The sequence below is a fragment of the Drosophila willistoni genome (genome assembly GCF_018902025.1).
Source record: "Drosophila willistoni isolate 14030-0811.24 chromosome 2R unlocalized genomic scaffold, UCI_dwil_1.1 Seg167, whole genome shotgun sequence".
In the NCBI taxonomy this organism is placed as follows: Eukaryota; Metazoa; Arthropoda; class Insecta; order Diptera; family Drosophilidae; genus Drosophila; species Drosophila willistoni.
The window spans coordinates 3,957,881-3,976,565 of NW_025814050.1; the positions used below are offsets into that span (position 1 = coordinate 3,957,881).

The following is an 18,685-nucleotide window of genomic DNA, read 5'->3' on the forward strand; positions in this document are numbered from 1 at the left end:
GAAATTGCGAATTCGATAGTTGTTACCACAAGTCTAGGATCCGGATCAGGATCGTTTCATTATGCTCCTAAAAAAGTTGCCGCAGCTTCTGCCATTACGGCTCTCAACAGCCAGACAAGTAGCCAAAACCGCCACCGCTGTGGATCCGAGATCCAAAGAGAACATTAAATCAAATATCAAAACACAGCCTCTTATCAGTTGCCGGCGCACGCAATTTAATTTGCTACAACATGAACGTGAAGATGCCAAGTTTGGTACCTTGGAATTGGCATCCAAGGGTTGGCTGCACAACAAATCAAAAGGGGACCATTTCACCCTGAATCCTTGGTTGACATCAGACCACCTGCAGCAGGAGATGCAACCTGTGGAGTCGCTTAATTTAGCGTTAGATCAGCAATTGCAGGAGAATCTTTACGAGCATTTGCAAATTCGGAAATTAACACCCATTCAATCGAAGGCCATGCCATTAATGCTCGATAACTTTCATACGCTGATAGCAGCTGAGACAGGATGTGGTAAAACCTTGGCCTACCTTTTGCCTATTTTGGATAAACTCCTAAAGACTAAGAGAGAAAGATGTTTGAATACTCCTCGTGCTTTAATACTGACACCTGGTCGTGAACTAGCCACCCAGATAGCCCAGGTGACCGAACGTTTAATAAAGGGAACGGATCTGAAAGTAAAATGTCTGCTCGGTGGTCAGACGAAGCAACTGATGATGAATCCTGAATTCGAGGAAGTGGACGTCTTGGTGGCCACATTGGGTGCATTAAGTAAACTGGTAACGACAGGCATTTATCGCATGGAGCAAGTGCGTCATGTTGTGTTGGATGAGGCTGATACCATGTTGGATGATTCCTTTACAGACAAGTTAACATACTTTCTGAAGAGATTCCCTGTAAGTTGATAAAGCAAAAGAGATTACGAAGCTAATATTTCCTCTTGCAGTTCCATTTGAATCACCTTGGCGATAAAAATACGGTGGGGACCCAATTGGTTCTGGCCTCGGCCACATTGCCCACAAATACCCGGGAGATTTTACAGCGTATTATTGACGTGGATACTATCCGTGAGGTGGTCAGTCCCCATTTGCATCATTTAATGCCTCATGTACAACAGAAATTCTTACGCATCACCAAAGCCGATCGTCCGGCCAACTTACTCTCACTAGTCAAACAGGACATGTCCAAGAAGCGACCCGTTATCGTGTTTAGCAACAAATCAGTGACCAGCGACTATGTTTCCATCTTCCTTAACAACATGGGCGTAAATTGTCTCAATCTCAACGGAGACATGCTCATGAAGATTCGCTTGGGTCGTTTCGAACAGTTTCAAACGGGTGAATGTGACATCCTCTCCACCACTGACGTTGGCAGTCGGGGTCTGGACACCACTCGGGCTAGGCATGTCATTAACTTTGATTTCCCCCTGCATGTATCCGATTACATACATCGCTGCGGCCGCATAGGACGTGTGGGAAATGTTATGCAAAAATGCCTTGTGACCAACCTGATTTCATCCAGGCGAGAAATCGAGGTGGTCCAGCGCATTGAACATGCAGCCCGAACCGGCGGATTGTTACCCAATGTAAATGCCAATATTAAAAATATTATCAATCGTCGCATTATGGAGGAAATGAAGGCGGCGGGGATAAAACTGCCAGAGAGTCACGAAGAGGCGTTTTAGTATCGAAATACTTAAAATATTTATACCTCTAAGGGAATTGCCAAAAGAGTGCATGTAAAAAGGCTTTAAACTATATTGAATTTTATCACGATTGAAATATTTTATTATCTTCAAAATTAGAAAGTTAAGCTGAAATATGTAAAGATTTATACCATCGATATCTTTACAAAACTCCATTCAACAACAAAACGAGATGCCTTGTATTTTACCCCATCAAAACTCTTAGTTTTACATTTAGAGAATAAATACGTATTTGCTTTATAGTTATAACAATTGGACTCTTTGGGTGTCCCGAAAGAGGTGTGAATTCAATACAATTATGTTAAGAGTAATTCTAAGTAAATAAAATGTTGACGTTGATTATTTTTCTAAATCCTAAGATAATGATACCCAGTGTGAGCCACCACCCTTCTCACATTGGTCATGGGTTTAAGGAGTTTGCGCCGGGCAATTAAGATGTCGCTACTGCCATAAGCACCAGAGCCGCAATTAGGTTTAGGTCCACCACTGTTTGCATCTGTTTTGGGTTTAATAACCCTCGGCCGACATCCGGAGAACTTAAATTTGATTATTCCACCACAGTTTAAATGTAAATTTGGCTGCACCAGTTCTGGAAAGGCATCCCTAAGCTGGGGTTTAGGTTTCAGAGCGTTATTTGGATCGTCGCCATGGCACATGGCGGCAGCCAAAGCGCTCCATTCTAGCCGACGGACACCAGGCTGGACATCCACTCGGTAGGCAGGCTTTTTGGCTCTTAAAAAACGTTGGGTCAACCATTTTTGATAGACATTGACAAAGTAACCCATAAACGGTTGCAGTCTATCCACACCGCATCCATATTCCAACCATTCATATAAATAAATGTCATCTGAGCCTGATAAAAACATGGCAGCAGGAGACAGGTCAAGCCATAAACTGTCAGGTATTTCATTTATATTGAGTTGATAGATATAAGGTATGAATTCCCGAAACGCATATTCTCCCAAAGCCATCAAACCGCATACGGATCGGGATATATATTTGAAATCTGAAAAGGTATTCAAAGAGAATTATGCTAGAAAGTCGACACAATGTATGCTGAATCTCACCTCTCTCAGTGCTGATTTGGCGGGCATCAAAGAATCTGGCCAAACGCCTTTTTATTAAGAACAAGCATTCAGACTGCAGATAACCACTTTGAGCAGCTAATTGTCCAATGGTCTGACAGAGCTCGGGGACGTGGCTATTGGCCACCGGTGATGCAAAGTAATGGGACATGTGGTGGGGTTCTTGCAAATTAGTATTTATATCATCGTCATGCTGGAGCTGATAGATCACATGGGCTTCCTGTGGCGGTTGCTGCTGCTGCTGCTGCTGATTATGATGGTCGTCTTCCTCCAATTCCATTTTAATTTCCGACTTCATATCAGTTTCCACCATTGCTTGATCTGGAACTGGAGATGAGCGCACCTTGATGGTTTCAAAGGGACCCATTAACTGACTTATTAGTATCTCGGCCAAATGAAAATATTCCTGCCGGCAAGACTGCTGATTGGCCATGGGATTGAAATTGCAGGCCCTTAACAAACGCCAGCACCGTTGACTCAAAGCATCTTCCTGCCTAAAGGCTAGCATTTGCAGTATTTTGGAGACCAAGGCGCGATAACAAGAACCCATCAGAGGACTCTCAAAGGCCAAGTTCAAGGCCTTTGTTCTCTGCTGGCTGTCACCGAAAAGACTAGCTGTGATCAAACTCTTAAGGAATTGTTGCAATTCGTTGGTATTTCTCTCCTCCACCGGACAAATGCTATGAAAATCCACATCATTGGGTAACTTTAGTTCAATATCCTTTTGGAACTCTTCACGTAATTCAAAAATCTTGTCCGAATGAAAGAAATAAGTGCCGTCGTAGTCAATGCGATCCCAATCGCTGTCCATAGCTCCCAACATGGGCGGAACATCTGCGTCCTTGAGAACTTCATTAACCAGATCATAGGTAACGATACCAGCAGAATGGCGGGAGTATATCTTGACATTCTGCAAAAGATTAAGAATTAGAAATTCTGTAAACACAATACAGAGGAAATACTTACATTTATCAATTCCCAAACTTTGTAGGTGGCGTCTTCGGCCAGGCGGGCACACACATCCTGCGATAGTTCCACATCGGTTTGATCATGTTGCTCCCAATAGATTTTTATACTGCGCGGGTCAAAGCCGGCGTAAGCCTTTGTATGGTGATGGCTTAACCGGTTAATATGAGTATTAGTCTCGACATGTCCACCAGGTGGTAGAATGCCAACTGCTCCTCCTGCAGCAAAGCTGGCGTCAAATTGATTATATTGACTACCCAAGCTCGAGGTGGGTGTTGTTGGCGTGGTCACCATGTTTACATGAGTAGGAGCCATTGGTAAACTGCCCACTCCAACACCCACTACTAGGCTCCCGGGCACTCCCACTCCGCAAGCTAGAGCTGCATTAGCTGTCGTTGCCGAAGTTTTCGCTGCCTCCAATTTCGCTGATTTCGACCGAGACTTGGTGGACTTTTTGCTGACCTTTGTTTGGTTGGATGACGACTTGCTCGTCTCCTCCAAATGGCCACCGCCAGGAGTTCTCATCGTTCTTGTGTTTTTGCTTTATTTTGTTGTTTTTCTTTTCGCACAAACTTGTTTTATTCAACCGGCAATCGATAGTTGACAATCGATTAGCGATCGGCAACAACTGATTTTTTAGCGGTTATCTTCTTAATGTTCGAAAGTCCATCTCTAATGCCTCCTTAAAATTTTAATCTCAACTGCTGATACTTGAATATATTTGTTTGATTGGTATTTCAATGGCGGAGGCAGCCAATGTGCGTCAAAATTTACAGAATGTACCATCGATATTTGAAATATCAGCGGCTGAAACGCTGGACAATCTTATCTACCCGGCTTTGAGTAAAATTTTCGACTACTTTGGCCTACGATTGGACTTTAAGCTCTGGGGTTCATTTAGGCTGAAGGAGGAACTCTCACCCTTGTTGACATGGATACTCCAGTTGGTTTATTTGCGTAATCGCGCATCCTCCTTTGGAGAGAGTTTCTATGGACTGCAAAGAACAGACACAAAAACCGGGGAGCTCTTGACAAGGCGCCAGCAATGGACGTCCGCCACTCTGCTTACCATTCTACCCTATGTGGAACGCAAACTAAGGCAGCGAAGTGCCCATCAAGATGATACTTACAAATGGGAGGAATATGCCATCAATCTGTTCCATGCATACAATGCCTCCAAGGCAGTGCATACATTCCTGTACCTTATTAAACAAGCTCGAAGTCATTCACCTATCTTCCGGGCCATGAAGCTCACTTTGCGATACCCAAACGAACCTCCGAAGGAGGACCAGTGGACCTATATATTTCTTAAAATGCTGGAAGTACTGGCCTTCTTTTTACAATTTATCCAGTGGTGGTACTCCAATGATCAGCGACGCAAAGTGGGCGGTTCCTTACAGAATCCGGAAGCTAAACCCTTAGATTCAGATGGAGGACTGCCCGATGAGGTAAAGCAGTCACTGCCCAAACGTGGCGAATGCCCAGTGTGCCTGCTCCCATTCCAAACACCAACAGCCTGCTCAGTCTCTGGTTATGTATATTGCTGGAAATGCATCATTAACCATTTGAAAGAGCATGGAGCTTGTCCGGTGACCCATTATCCGATAAGTTTGGACGATCTAGTTAGAATTTATGAAACGTAGCCACATAGAGTAGAAAAAGTATTGTTGTTGTTAATCTTTTTATCATTTTTATACACTTTTTTATACAATAAATACACGCATAATTTATTATTGTGTTTCAAATTCACTCAGGTAATAGCCCAATCGTTTATCGTGGCATATATAGACATTATAAAAATCAAAGTAAGCCGTGCACAAATAGCAAAGGAACGACCAAAAAGCCACAAACTCGAATAATGCGAAAATTGAGTAAACTGAAATTAATCAACATGGAAAAGAAACATATCAGAAAAAAGATGAAAAAAAAAAAAATCATAAAGAAATGATTGGTTAATTCAAATAAACATTTTATACTGTCTGGATCGTACTTTACCAGTTGGACGACTGAAAATTTATGATTTTCGATTTTGTATACCACGCAGAACCAAGAAATTTGGTATGTAGACTCGTGTAAGATCGATCGTAAAACTATTTTTGCTATATTATACGGTATTTCGATCTGGATGGAATTTGCCATAGTCATTTAAGCAAAAAGAAAAAACTATTTCAAAACAATCGCATGGAAACAAATAATCTAAAATTCTATTTTTGACAGATTTTGTTTGTTTGTATTTTGGCAATGTGAATCGTTGGGAATCTCCCAAGTGGGACACCTAGAAAAAAATTGGCGTATTTTTTACTCAAAAGTATCTAATTTGTTTTATACTTATAAATAAATCTAAACCGTTGTTTTTAATTGGTTTTTTTTTAATTTTTATTAGCTAGGCAAAGAGGCATTTTCTTCTGTTGATTAAACCGCGTAATTCCAAACGCTATTAATATTCAAACAAGAAAAAACAATATAGATTCAATAACCAATCTTTGATTCAAGCAGTTCGAAGCAAATCAATGGAATGCTTTTGCTTAAATTTGTATAGATTTTATCGACGTATGTTAAGACATAAATCAGGGAAATATCAAAATAAATCTTAAATTTCACATAATTCCTGAAAGAAAGAAAACTATTGTCAGATATTTGTCCTATAAATAGCCAAAGTATAAATAACTTCTAAATAAAATCAACGAGTAAGAAGAAAGAAAAGAGTTAGGAGTATCATGCAACAAAGTTTAGCTGACAATAACTTTGGTTCGAATCTTAGAAGACGATTCAAAATTAATTTATCTTTATTCAAATGAAGCGAGTAAAAATACGTTATTTTTCTAGGATGCTCACCTGAAAGATTCTTATACATAAATGTATAAGAAATTTATATGCTTAAAACATATCGAAGTTGTTAATAAAAGATCGTTTTTTTCTTAAGAAGGTTATGATATAGTCGCCGGATTTAAATAAATATTCTTAAGCATTCCACTTCAATGGTCTAGGAGGAGTTTACGTTGATCCAGACGGACGAACATGGCTATTTAAACTGGATAAGCATATATATAATAAGTATACATTATGGGGTCGACGACGATCGAAATAAACAGCAAAATTGAAATGATAGGACCCAATTTGTAATGCATTTAAGAATTGGCATAGGCCGAGGAACTCACCCAATGATGGACAGAACTCCATGTGCAACAGATACCAGAGCCACATGAACAAAAATGTGACAACAAATGTAAGGACCAGCTTACGCTTTAGCAAATACGAAAACCGCAAGTCGTTGTCTCCTTCCTTTAGGCCAATTCCGCCACCTGCAAAATGGTATTTACGAATCGCAAATGAGCCACCTAGGAATACAGAAGCGGAGCTCCAAAGCACAATCACAGTGGTCACATGTAGAGGATGGGTGCCATTTATATGGGCGAAGTGCGCCCAGACCAAAACGCTGAAGCTGTGCAGCATTAGGGATCCCGTTAAGATCCGACTTAGGGAGCGCACGGTTCTTGGCAAGATGCGTCGATAGAGACGCGTATAAAGGGAAGCAGTCAACAGGATAAAAGTCGCAGACCACCATGAAACAATAATCCAACCAACCTGATTCGATTTGGCCACAGACGAGACTGAGGGTATAACATTGAAAGCCTTGCACTCCGTATAGGTCGAAGCATCAAGATCCGTGATAATGGTGCGGACAAGGAAAAAAGCCAAGGCAACGGGCGCAACACTCAAACCCATCAGCAAAATTCGCGCCATAGATATGCGAAAGGGATTAGGATTGGACAAATCTTTGTTTGTCAATGGCAGCAGCATTTCCTGATCCATGGCGCATCTCTCGAATCGGATAGAATATAATGCTATTGAAAATTAAGTTCTATAATGTTTTCCCTAGGCCTATTCGGTTTCCGGTTGAAATAATAAGTCAATTCACGTTCTTACGCGATTATGGTTCGCCTTTTACTAGTGAGGTATTAAGGGGTCATTATGATTGGCTAGGTTTAGCTTACGTGGAACCCTAGAGGTGTCAGCAGTTAGGGATCATTTGGCAGAAGTGCTAGTAAGAATAATGGAGCGAGGTGAATTTATGTGTGAGTTGTGATGGCCGTAAGGATTCTCTGTTGTAGCAAAGTTTTCGAATGGAAATGGGTTGGTTTATTACTGGAGAAATACATACTTTGCAATTTTGGAAATGCAGTCACAGCTCCAGTGAATAATCCAGTACATCAGATATATCAAGCAAGCATTTGTCATATCAGCGAGAGATACATGAACCTTACGCATGTCGTGTCATATGGTTTATCCTTGTCGCCGTATCCTATCCCACAAGTTCCTTTAATGACAAGTCGCCCAAAACTACCTAACCCACATCCTTACAATCTCATTCAATATAAGATTTCACAATTGGATTCTGTGTTTAGAAATTCCAAAAAGGCATTCAAGTTGAAAGTTTCAATAGATAATGTAATTTATATTATCCAACTTCACACATGCAAAACTTTCCATTTAATATTAATTACAATTCGTTTTCCATGGCTTTTACATCGTCATCTAAGACAATTTCCGTTCCATATATGGCCTTTTCCTTTATCAATATTTTCTTCCCTGTTTGGGCAAATAATGGCTAATTATTTGAGTTTGCAGATAAATTCTTTGCTAGACAGGCTCCGATAGGATTTTATGTGTCTTAAAGTAATTGAAAAACTGACTCGATTGTTTTGATGTTAGAAGTTAATTTATTTTTTAATTTAACTTTATTTATAAGCTTAACAATTTGAAGGTATGTATTTTGCTAGACCTTCCTATTGAATAAGTAAGAAAATCAAAAAGAAAAGTTTACGAACTAAAAAAATAAATTATAGATAAAACTATTTAATTATTCGCGCTAAAATTAAAATGGCAATAAACGTTCCAATTTCCGTTCCATGGAAAAAAGTTTAAATTTTCAAAAAGTTTTTAATTTTATTATCGCAACTTTTGTACTCCCACAAAAAACACTCACTTATTGTACCATTCTTCAGTTTCTCTCGATCTGGCCATAATCGAGAAAGTTTAAGATAGATTCGAAATTTTAAAGCTGCTAAAGTTGTTACATATTCCGAGTGGGTTATCCTTTTTTTGTAAATTCGAAATCTCCCTTTTGAATATCAATGGCAGATATATGTTGACACTTAAGGTGGATTCTCCTATTTACTTCTTTTTATACCGATATAAAGAGTAAATAACAGTTTGCCGGACTACTTCTCCCAGAAAACTTGCACTTAGTTTAAAAGTGTATCACATTTTGGTAATCGAACTGATCGGAATACTATAACACATACTATATACAATCGGCCAAATGCACTTCACTGAGCGTGTAAGTCATACTTAAGACTTTGAACATTAGAACTTATTTGTTTCTCGCTGCAATTATTATTTATAGAGTTTAAAATGTAGAAATGATTTAATTTCAAAGACTGCAAGATATTCCCATATGTTTTATTATATTCTTTATGCTGTTTATTGTTTTTACTAGCAAAACGTTATACATTTATGCCTCATACTTTGGTAAAATTAAGTAAACTTTGAGCTTAAGCTAATACCACATGGTTGGTTATTTAATTATGTACAGGAAATACTCAAGAGGTGGGCAAAAGCGAAATACATAAACTAATAAAATCGGACGTGAAAATTATGCCTAATTAGCTAAATGACTAAAAATGCGTTAGATAGAGACCGTTTTTAGCATCGAAGACGACATGCTGAGCGTAAAAATCCCAATACGATGTCATATGGAAGCCCATATTAGTTAGCACCACAATGTATTCGAAAAAGGCAAAGAACGTGTAAACTGTGAAAGAAAGATGAGAATCGTTTAAGATAAGGGTTGTGATAAATTATTGTTTGGTAACTTACCACCCGCCTCACAGTGGGCATTGTGGCGCAAAAAACAATATCCGGCCAGTCCAAAGGCCAGAACATTGATAAGAAACAGATTCCGCTTATAGCGGAGCGATTTCTCCTCATGTGGGAGTAAGACCACCTTCCTGGCATTACGATTCAGCAGATATGATATAAGCATATAACACTCACTGCACGCTATGAATACGACAAAGGAGTTCCGATGGATCTCGTAATTGTCCGCCGATGTCCACAGGGATAGACAGAAGAGGGCAAAATCTTCAATAACATTTAAAGTGCAGGCCAAAATTCCGAACAGACGGCGATTACGTTTAATGTGCTCTCTATAGTATTCGAGATACATTTTGGCCACTGCCAGTCGTAGAGGTAAATGCAGGAAAATGGCCAATCTCCAAATCGTCTTCTGTGGCTCATAATTACCAATAGCTGCTGACACTGAGGGTAAATAGTTGGATACATCGCAGTGTGTAAAGGTTGATCGCACAAAGTCAAACATCAGCGACCACGCAACACAGAAACAAAAGGCTCCAAGTGGCAAACATAATGCTGCTAAGGCTAATCTGGAGAAGGGCAGACGAAAGAAAATTTGTTTCTTGGGCTCGTTTAGCCGCTGGAACGTTGGTAACATGTTGGTGATGGCTGATGATCCGGGTGCGGGGGGAACTCTCTAACCAATTGGACAACTACACATAATTTTAATGACTGCGGATCAACCAATCCTGTACATGAAAATTTCTTTTTATTTTTATTTAATACGTGCAATATTCTGTTTAAAAAATTGCGTTTACGTTGCAAAGCAACAGAATAATGTAAACACAATAAAAACAATAAATCGATATTTCGATTGTATTTCGATCAAAATGTGAACTGGGAAAAAAGCCAACTAATCAAACCGTCGGTCATCTCGAAACTTCTCAATAAATCAGTTTCACATCATATATTTTTGACAGATTTGTTGGCGTAAGCTTAAAAAATGTTGAAAATATTGATTCTATTAATTGAAAAACTAAAATACAAAATATGGCTATAAATGGATACTGGCGGCAGGTTGAAAAAGGCCAAACTAGTTGATCTACCTTCGATAGTCAGCATGCCGGCTATGCTCATCTCTAACACTGACTGACTGAACAACAAAATATAAGCGAAAAAGGAAACCAGTAGAAAAAAAACAACTTAATTAATTCGGTTCCTGTAAGTAGAGTAGGCAACTTCATCATGGACATCCTTCTGGCCAATGTGAATGGCCTACACTTCAAGGCGGAACGAGATCTCATGGAGCAGGTTGGAGCCATTCCGCTGCCTTTTTATGGCATGGACAAGTCTATTGCCGCCGTCTGCAACTTCATCACTAAGAATGGCCAGGAGTGTGACAAGGGCAGCGCCTGCCCGTTTCGACACATACGCGGAGATCGCACCATAGTATGCAAGCATTGGCTGCGTGGTCTCTGCAAGAAGGGTGATCAATGTGAATTTCTCCACGAATTCGACATGACTAAAATGCCAGAATGCTACTTTTATTCTCGTTTTAACGCCTGTCACAACAAGGAGTGCCCCTTCCTGCACATCGATCCCCAGAGTAAAGTGAAAGATTGCCCATGGTATAAACGAGGATTCTGCCGACACGGACCCCATTGTCGGCATCAGCATTTACGTCGTGTACTCTGCATGAACTATCTGGCCGGTTTCTGTCCTGACGGACCCAACTGCAAGCACATGCATCCCCGATTTGAGTTGCCGCCTCTAGCTGACCTAAGCAAAGATCAACTTCACAAAAAGCTGCCCACCTGTCACTATTGCGGCGAACTGGGGCACAAGGCGAATGCGTGCAAGCAATATGCTGGCAGCCTGGAGAACCGTAACAACATCAATGCTATGGATCACAGTGGTGGCGGAAGACCAGGCATTCCTGGAGGTGATGGCAATGGTCCCGAAGATGGTAGCGGTGGTGGTCCTAATCATCCATATGTTAAAGGTCCCACACCTCTGGAGGAGATCACCTGCTATAAGTGCGGCCATAAGGGTCACTATGCCAACAAGTGTCCTAAAGGCCATTTGGCCTTCCTCTCCAATCAACATAGTCATAAATAGTGCCTAAGCTGAGCCCGCACATCGATATGTTTTTTGTAAATCTTAAGAATATTTTGGTCAACAGAGATGTTTTCTCATACGTTATCTGATTAGAGGATAATATATCTTCCATAAATTATCTAGAATTACTTTCGAATGTTTTATAACAAGATGTAAACAAAAAGAAAAAAAAAAAACAAAACAATAGGAACACAAAAAGATATTTTAATTGTTTAACGGTTTCCAGGAAGTTTGTCTATCGATAGGTTTATTTCCTAAAGGCGATAGATCCGAACTATCGATGAAAATATCGTTAGTAACTAAATTCGTTTTGCAGCACTGCACCATAGAAAACAACAACAAGGCAGAGAAAATTGCGCACTAAATTTTTGGTAATTTTTCACACATAACAGTAAAAGGCATCAGCTCTTGCACAAAACAACTAAATTAAAAGTATTAAAAACGACGTTAAGGGAACAATGACAATTCTTGCAAAAATAACAGGACGAAGGCATAAGGATGACCAGGAGAAGGTGCCGCTGCCCATGAATTTGAACGATGAAGCGCTAATGCATCATGGATCATTAATTAGTGTAAGTATAATCGTAATTTTTTTTATTTTTTGTTTAATTATTTTCCGCTCAATCGTTTTTGCCCTTGTGCCAGAGGACTTCAAAATCAGGTATCTGTTGTCCTTCGTCCGAGCTACAAGTTTTTATTTGTATTAGTATGCGTGTGTGTGTGTATTTGTGTGGGCAGAAAATTCCTAAATACATATGTATTGTATGTACATACATATGTATGCAGTAGCAGAGCTCAGCAGCAATTGCTATTGATTTTTCCCATGCAAAGTGAAACGCTGGAATTTTTGTTGTCCTTGTTCACCCTGACCTCCCTTTCCTTCAGTTTGCACATTTCCACATTGTCGCTTGAGGTCAATTTTCTTCCTGTTGATTCCATGGTCAAATTTTCGTTAGCCCCCTTCTCCCCTCCACCCCCAATCACTTCATTTCTCTCTTTCTCTTTAACAAAAGAAACTTGTGCACTTTGCTCATAAATGCTTTATTACTACGTGTGTATAAGTAGATAAGAATGCTGACACATTTGTTTATATTACACACAGTGTCTGCAATAATTATATGTACAAGACCAACAAAAATTAGGCCAAGAGAGAAAAACTTTTATTTATAAATATTTACTATATTCATTCTCATTTAAAGAAGTCGATTAATATAGAACGAACCGAATACAAATTAATAAAGAAAATTAAATTAAGATACACTTTTTCTGAATTAAACATATTTGGATTTCAAACATTTAAAATACATTTTTTATACCCTTGCAGTTGATATTATGAAATTTATTAGATGTTTGTAGGTCAAGGTTTTGGAGTATCTTTAAAAAAAATACTATTAAAGTAATGTTTAATGTAAAGCATCGAATGCCCATACTTTAATAAGATCGGATTAATAGAACACAAGTTATATACAATATAAATCTGCACTGCAGCCGACAGCGCTGCCAGCAGGTTGATACGTCATTGCTCAGCAGAACACACACACACGCACAGAAGCAACGCAGCATAAACTGCATTGAGACACAGAAAAGCAGTTTGGAAGGGTATATAAACTTTGGCATAGAGGAAGTTAGCCTTAATAAAACATTTCTTTAATTTGATTTAAAAATTAAAGATCAAATTAAGCTCAAAATCAAAATTTTCTTAACTTTTTAACGTTTTAATCTGAAGATAAAAGTGCCATTGTTTAAACTTTAAAGTGAAATGATAAGTTTTTATGGCATTTTGAAAGCCACTTTAAAGAATTTTGTATCTATGATAAGTGCATTCATTTGCTAAAGTTTTTTTTTCTTATCGTCACAAAACTATTTGCTCTATATTACTGATAAAATGCTGGGAATTATTTCCTCCCCATAAAAAGAGCATATAGTATAAGCGATATCGTATGCTTTTTGTTTATTTTTGATATTTTTCAATTGCGAGTGGAAATAAATTCTAATCTCAATTGCAATCGTTTGTTTGTTTTTCAACAGCCCAAGATTGCTTATAGTGATGCCGATACCGAATCGATGGTGTTCAATCGACCTCAATACCATTGCTTGAAGTCGTTCTTGCTCTTCCTCATTGCAATGGTGGTTATGATGATGGGTGTGCTCGGTGGCTGGACCCTCTATCGTCTATATGCTCCTTCACATTCCAATATGCGTTACCATGCCCTTTGCGATATACCCTACGCCGAGGATTCCAGTGTGATGCCCCGTTTCATGGCCCGCAACGACGATGATATTGCTGCCCTCAACTGGCGCACTCTGTTGCCCCATTTCACCAGCAGCAGCAGCAATCGGAACGGTCTAATCATGGGCAATGGGGACGATAGCCTGTTGGACAATCTTGTCGATGACAATTTCTTCCGAGAGGAAATCGAATTGGATAGCAGCGATGAAGATGGCTATGCCAAGATCGATGTGCCAGACTTCAAGGATGGTCGTCGGGGTCGGTTTATGCATGATTTCAAAGAGAATCAATCGGCCATTATTGATACCACGACCAATCGTTGTTTCATCATGCCTCTGGACCGGGATACAACATTGCCGCCAAGCAGCTTTATGGATCTGATGCAGAAGATGGGTTCCGGTTATTATAACATCGACACGGAGCGAGTGCGTCGCACCATGCGGGTGATCACGCCACGCATCACAGATCTGTCCATGATCTCGGAGCGCATTGCCAACGAATGCTTTGACATGAAGGTCTATATGATGGAGAAATTTATCACGGGAGGTAAGTTATATACATACATACATAAATTCTTCAATATTTTTAGTCTTTTTTGTTTTTTTCAGTATCTAAGCGCTCGGCAGAGCCTTTGCCAGATGCTGGCAAATATGCTGAGTTCATGGGCAAGGGAGTGATTGAATACGATCTGTCCAATATTGCGGAAGTCGAGGCATACGAGGCGAACGAAGCCGAAAAGCAGCAAGTGGCTTGAGTTCATTATTAAGCGCCATCAACGTCAAGAAAATTTTAAAGCTACAAGAAATTTATTAATTAGAAATTAATTTATATATATATATATATGAAGATATAAAGAAAATCGGAGACAAAATTTGATCTGTTTGTGTATGTAGTTTGAGTAAAACAAAAAGAACAAAACAAAAACAATGCTTAAAACGACTCTTGAAACAGATGAACCTATAAGTTTATATAAATATATACATATATGTATGAGATATATCATATTATTGGCCAAGAAGCTCCAACCAATAGAGTTCAATCGAACGTCAAAGAAAGATTATAGCGAATCATAGACCCTAGAGTAAAGAAATGTACCTAGAAAGCAATTAAAATGCGATTGAAAGAAATTTGTGACAAATACAAAGCGAGGAATGCATCATGATATTGAATACGACGAGGGCCCCGTGCATCTTTCTATTTCTATATATACTTATACATATAAAAATTAGATGTGTGAATCCATAATGATAACCAAAACACAACAAAACAAAAACAAACAGAAAAAAACACTCACACAGAAAACAAAAAACAAAACCTAAAATGCATTCCATTCCAAGTACATATTTTATATACTATAAATTATCCTCTCTCTAACTTAACAATTATTGTATAAACAAAAAACAAATCAAAGGATTCAAATAAGTTAAAAATTTGAAACCATCAGCAGAGTTCAGAAATGAAAACATTAAAAAACAAAAAACATCAACAACAGAAAGTTAATCTAAATGTTCTTTAAAAACAAAAACCAAAACAAAAACAAAACTATTTAAATGTATTAAACGCGAATTTGTGATCTTGAATTATTTCTTGATTTATTTTTTATAATGGGAACAAAATATTTTTCCGATGCTTCAAAAAAAACTCATAAAAAGAGAAATAGTTTTGAAACATATTTAGAAAATGCCGTTTTTGGGAAAAACGCATTTAAAGGTTGTAAATTCTACATCTATAAATGATCATGATAGAACATTTTCATAGGACATTCCTAAACTGTGATGACATTTCGAAAAATTGACGGGTGCCACGAGACTTTTGAGATTGTTTCAAAACAGTTTGGTTGAACAAATGCTACTTAATTGTCCAAGTGTTTGGCAACGCTTTGACAATCGCTATAAGAGTTTTGGGTTAGAGAATCACTCATTTAATCCAGTGGAATCCATGTTGACCCCTTAAGAAGTGGCGACCGCTACGAAAATTTCATTCTCTGGGTGCACGGTATACAAAATTTAAATAACACCATTGATATCCTTGTTATACCCATCATTTAAATCACAGTGGTACTAAACATGAGACAACAAGAAAACGATTTGAGAAATATCTTCCAATACATATAATAAATAGTCGGTAACATAAGATACAGAGCATAGGAAATATCCATAAAGTTTAGTAAGACAAAAATGGTCTTAAAAAAACTTCTTCAGGTTCAGACATATAGAAACTAATTTTTTCTCCATATTTCATGTCGTTTTTGATTTTGTTTTTATGACTTTTTAAAGTCACATTAAAGAACTTTCAGACTACGATTGGTCGCTTGGGAATTTTGGCTTGGCATTTCCCACTCATAATAACAAAAATATTTTATAATCGATATTGTTATTATAGTTTATTTTTGTTATCATAGCATCGGAAGCTGAAATAAATTATATTCGCTTTTGCCCTCCCAAAACGATTATCCACTGGCTTGATGTATTGGATTTCCCTATTCTCAAAGGTGGTAATTATGATAGCTACACAAGCTCCATTCCGAGAATTCAGATAGCAAATAATTGTGGTTTTGCTTCATCCGAATTCTATTTATGAGCCGGATTGGCCCGATTCCGACGGATGTTCTGGACATATTAGAAAGAAGCTTAGATCCCAAGTTTTAAGTTCAAATTAACTCAATGGGACTAATTTTCAATGATGCAGAAAGAGAAACAGCTCGACTAAGGGTAAACAAGGGATAACAATTTAAAATGTTTCATCATTCTTGAATAAATTTAAACTTCTTTAGTTGTTAATTTTAACTAATAGTATTTATTGTAGAAAAATTGAAGTTCCTCCAATTCCACTTAACTAGATAATAAGAAAATTAATGCATGTGGGCACATTTGTTTTATACTTTTATTATTTAACACTTAAAAATAAGGCTTACATAAAGCTATGGTATGATCCACTCCATACGCAACCTTTGTGACCTTGCCATTGAGGGCGGTCTTAAAGGGAAAGAATTGATCTTTTTTGTGTCCCAAACCCAAGTGGCCGAATCGATTTTTGCCCCACATGAAAAGGTCGCCATCGGAGTTGATGGCGCCCATGTGAAAGACCCCACATCCAATGGACACCACGGTGGTGGCGTTGCTGAAGTCATTGCGACCGAAAAGTGGGGGCAGCAGATGCTGGGGCTTTGAGGTCTGCTCGACAAAGGGGCCAAAACCCAAGATGCCATAGCCCCAGGTATAGACGAGACCCTGATCATTGAGAGCCATACAGAATGACCCACCACTGGCGACTTGTCGTATGCGTCCGATTTCTTTGGTTAATGTTAGGGCACGGGGTACATTTATTTGTGTCTGGGCATGCTCTGGGTCATTATCGAGTTGGCCATATTCTGAATTGCCCCAGCCAAAGCAATCGCCGTGCTCGTTTAAGGCCAAAACACAATCGGAGGAGCAACTGAGGCTAACAATCCGCTCCTTCTTGATATCTCCCTCTATGAGAGTAATTTGACCAGCTGAATGATAGTTTCCCTGCCCTGTCTGACCATCGGCGCCCCAACCACAAGTATAGACGCGACCCAGCTTGGTCAGAAACATGGTGTGATCCTGGCCACATTCCACGCTCACAATTTCATCGTCTGGACCACATATGTCCACTTGAGATATTCTGTGAATTATGGCACTTTTGCTGTATCGTTCCTCCTCGATAATCGATCGTCCACATTGGCCATACGAATTGTTGCCCAAGGTAAAAACGTGGCCATTGCGTGTGACCACCACTAGATGTGCTCGTCCTGCAGACATGCTGCGCACTTGCATATCTTCGGCTGTTTCACCATGCTCTCGCGGAAGTTGTATGGCCGTGGGATAAATGATGACATCCAGATTCGCCGGATCTTGGGCAGGGCTGTTGGATTTCACTTTCTTTACTTGGTAACCCAACTGAGAGTCTGTATTAAGACCACAGCCAAAGAGTGTTTCTCCATCGGATCGCTGGACGGCATATGCAGTGAAACCATAGCCGGCTGTTACATCCGTGACTTCATTGTTGGTGGAGAACTGTAACCGCGTGGGATGATGAACCATTTCTGTGTACCGTTCCTGAGACTTTTTAATGTTCGTCTGGAGGCCAAGAGCTCCCGTCTCCTGGAATCCCCACACATAGACGCGCTGGTCATGAGTATTTGAGATCTTTGGATTATAATCTAATGCATGAAGAGAGAATTAACAATTTGTGAATGTTTGCAATCTTTCATGTCTTAATCATACCTTTAATTTTTGATTTATCCTGATTAAGGACAACACGTTTGGCCTTGGTTGTGTAAGATCGGGCCAGTAGGGGCATGGAAGCCCTTAACGTGGGTAGCATTTTGTTTTGTTCAAATCCAATTGGAACTTAAATAATCGTTTAGTTTCAGATCTGTCAGCTTAGCTATTTTATAGCCAGAAAACGCCACTTTAATTATGTTATGTATGTTACTTGAGAGTGCACTCTTCAACAAGTAACTGCATTTAAAATTCCAAGTAAAAGAAAAAAGTAAGTATTTCATTCTTACAAGCAGACATTTCAAAACTAGTCTTCAGGAAAATGGCTAAAACAACACACCTGCTGGTGCTGATGAGTACTCGATTGTTATCGATTATCTCCTACTTGTTATTAGTAATTTTCGATTGTGTTTGTATTGTATTTACTATCGATTTGCGTATCGATATGACATCGATGTTGTTTCCAGCGCTTATCGGAA

General features: G+C 39.0%; 8 protein-coding genes across 9 annotated transcripts; 4 read left to right on the forward strand and 4 right to left on the reverse strand.

Moving 5' to 3' along the window:
* The first annotated feature begins 6 nt into the window (after positions 1-6).
* Positions 7-2,060, forward strand: LOC6644174 (probable ATP-dependent RNA helicase DDX28). Its single transcript, XM_002066676.4, has 2 exons — positions 7-898; positions 949-2,060. Exons 1-2 carry the CDS (start codon positions 62-64, stop codon positions 1,684-1,686), a joined length of 1,575 nt encoding a protein of 524 aa, XP_002066712.1. The 5' UTR covers positions 7-61; the 3' UTR covers positions 1,687-2,060.
* Positions 1,913-4,363, reverse strand: LOC6644175. Its single transcript, XM_002066677.4, has 3 exons — positions 3,759-4,363; positions 2,775-3,702; positions 1,913-2,713 (listed from the first exon to the last, which is right to left on the reverse strand). Exons 1-3 carry the CDS (start codon positions 4,281-4,283, stop codon positions 2,055-2,057), a joined length of 2,112 nt encoding a protein of 703 aa, XP_002066713.1. The 5' UTR covers positions 4,284-4,363; the 3' UTR covers positions 1,913-2,054.
* Positions 4,364-4,412: 49 nt separating this feature from the next.
* LOC6643912 (peroxisome assembly protein 12) lies at positions 4,413-5,488 on the forward strand. The gene has a single exon (XM_002066678.3). It carries the CDS (start codon positions 4,499-4,501, stop codon positions 5,399-5,401), a length of 903 nt encoding a protein of 300 aa, XP_002066714.1. The 5' UTR covers positions 4,413-4,498; the 3' UTR covers positions 5,402-5,488.
* On the reverse strand, positions 5,423-7,666 carry LOC6643913 (post-GPI attachment to proteins factor 2). 2 transcript variants are annotated; one of them, XM_002066679.4, is made up of 2 exons: positions 6,917-7,663; positions 5,423-5,634 (listed from the first exon to the last, which is right to left on the reverse strand). In XM_002066679.4, the coding sequence occupies exons 1-2, from the start codon at positions 7,569-7,571 to the stop codon at positions 5,489-5,491; spliced, it is 801 nt and encodes a 266-aa protein (XP_002066715.2). In that variant the 5' UTR covers positions 7,572-7,663; the 3' UTR covers positions 5,423-5,488. The 2 variants fall into 2 exon arrangements, with proteins under 2 accessions (XP_002066715.2, XP_046866465.1); XM_047010509.1 differs by lacking the exon at positions 5,423-5,634 and having other exon boundaries at positions 7,000-7,060; positions 7,344-7,666.
* A 1,647-nt stretch (positions 7,667-9,313) lies between these two features.
* On the reverse strand, positions 9,314-10,494 carry LOC6643914 (post-GPI attachment to proteins factor 2). Its single transcript, XM_002066680.4, has 2 exons — positions 9,639-10,494; positions 9,314-9,573 (listed from the first exon to the last, which is right to left on the reverse strand). The coding sequence occupies exons 1-2, from the start codon at positions 10,270-10,272 to the stop codon at positions 9,437-9,439; spliced, it is 771 nt and encodes a 256-aa protein (XP_002066716.1). The 5' UTR covers positions 10,273-10,494; the 3' UTR covers positions 9,314-9,436.
* Positions 10,495-10,702: 208 nt separating this feature from the next.
* LOC26529730 (cleavage and polyadenylation specificity factor subunit 4) lies at positions 10,703-11,916 on the forward strand. The gene has a single exon (XM_015178101.3). It carries the CDS (start codon positions 10,860-10,862, stop codon positions 11,730-11,732), a length of 873 nt encoding a protein of 290 aa, XP_015033587.1. The 5' UTR covers positions 10,703-10,859; the 3' UTR covers positions 11,733-11,916.
* A 133-nt stretch (positions 11,917-12,049) lies between these two features.
* On the forward strand, positions 12,050-15,542 carry LOC6643915 (integral membrane protein 2B). Its single transcript, XM_002066681.4, has 3 exons — positions 12,050-12,304; positions 13,761-14,508; positions 14,571-15,542. Exons 1-3 carry the CDS (start codon positions 12,191-12,193, stop codon positions 14,714-14,716), a joined length of 1,008 nt encoding a protein of 335 aa, XP_002066717.1. The 5' UTR covers positions 12,050-12,190; the 3' UTR covers positions 14,717-15,542.
* A 1,196-nt stretch (positions 15,543-16,738) lies between these two features.
* Positions 16,739-18,349, reverse strand: LOC6643916 (RCC1-like G exchanging factor-like protein). Its single transcript, XM_002066682.3, has 2 exons — positions 18,210-18,349; positions 16,739-18,145 (listed from the first exon to the last, which is right to left on the reverse strand). Exons 1-2 carry the CDS (start codon positions 18,307-18,309, stop codon positions 16,860-16,862), a joined length of 1,386 nt encoding a protein of 461 aa, XP_002066718.1. The 5' UTR covers positions 18,310-18,349; the 3' UTR covers positions 16,739-16,859.
* Between the last annotated feature and the right edge of the window lie 336 nt (positions 18,350-18,685).